This window comes from Morus notabilis, unplaced genomic scaffold (genome assembly GCF_000414095.1).
Source record: "Morus notabilis unplaced genomic scaffold, ASM41409v2 Scaffold2084, whole genome shotgun sequence".
In the NCBI taxonomy this organism is placed as follows: domain Eukaryota; kingdom Viridiplantae; phylum Streptophyta; class Magnoliopsida; order Rosales; family Moraceae; genus Morus; species Morus notabilis.
In genome coordinates, this window is record NW_010361294.1 from 1 (window position 1) to 1,143 (window position 1,143).

At 34.7% G+C, this 1,143-nt stretch overlaps 1 protein-coding gene across 1 annotated transcript; it reads left to right on the forward strand.

Annotated features, from left to right (window-relative positions):
• Nucleotides 1-25: 25 nt before the first annotated feature.
• On the forward strand, nt 26-1,137 carry LOC112091799 (diacylglycerol kinase 7-like). The gene is made up of 3 exons (XM_024166284.1): nt 26-352; nt 645-715; nt 995-1,137. Exons 1-3 carry the CDS (start codon nt 272-274, stop codon nt 1,113-1,115), a joined length of 273 nt encoding a protein of 90 aa, XP_024022052.1. The 5' UTR covers nt 26-271; the 3' UTR covers nt 1,116-1,137.
• Nucleotides 1,138-1,143: the final 6 nt, after the last annotated feature.

Here is a 1,143-nt window from a genome sequence, read left to right on the forward strand (position 1 = left end):
AGAGAGAGAGAGAGAGAGAGAGAGAGAGAGAGAGAGAGAGAGAACAGCTGGTTTGTGTTCTTCATATGTGGCGTTTGACTTCAAAACTATGATAGCATTCTGCTCATCCATTAATTTTATTTGAAGCTTGCTGGTTTGTGTTCTTCATACGTGGCATTTGACTTCAAAACTATGATAGCATTCTGCTCATCCATTAATTTTATTTGAAGCTTGCTGGGATTATATTTTGATCCTTCTATGCCAACCGCCTGATTTGGGTTTTAATACAGGAATGGATGCACAGGTTGCTTATGGATTCCATCATTTGCGAAATGAAAAACCTTACCTTGCACAAGGACCAATCACAAATAAGGTCTACTTTTTTTAACGTGCTACTGTCAATGATTCCAAACAAGTAGTTAATTTTGTGTGTGTGTGTGTGTGTGTGGTTCCTCTTTTCTTTTTCTTTCTTTCTCTTTGTTTTATTTTTATTTTCTTTTATTTTTTATTTTTATTCCCCCCACCCCCCATAACCAGTAGAATTTCTCGATTCTGTTTGTTGATGTAACTGTATTTTACCATGAGGAAAATAGGTATCATTAAGTATTCTCATTAATATGTTTGCTAGCTATAAATCATCTAAATGAATCCTTCTGTTATTGCAGCTGATCTATTCTAGTTATAGTTGCACACAAGGCTGGTTCTTCACACCTTGCGCAAGCGATCCAAGTTTAAGGTTAGATATCTTTTGGTTGAAGCAATTTGTTATCTTCTGATGGTTGTTCAGTTCAGCCTCTTGCTTTGTTACCTGCTGAAGTAAATAATTTATCATCAATCACCATTTGACTTTGATTTGATTGTAGCATACGTGTGTGCTTCCCCCTATAAAATAACTGGAACTGAACATGTAAAAGTTAACTTGTACAATGTCCTTTCACGTTTAAATAGATCTGAACGATATTCTACTGATGATGGCTTGGTAGTTTCTAATTTGTTTAAAACTTATCTGGCATAGGGGACTTAAAAACATTCTAAGGATCCATGTTAAAAAGGTCAATTGCTCGGAATGGGAGCTGATTACAGTCCCTTCAAGGTATCATTCTGAATATTTAATTTTTCTTGCAATATATTTTTAATAGGTAATGTTTGTTTGTTTGTTTGTTT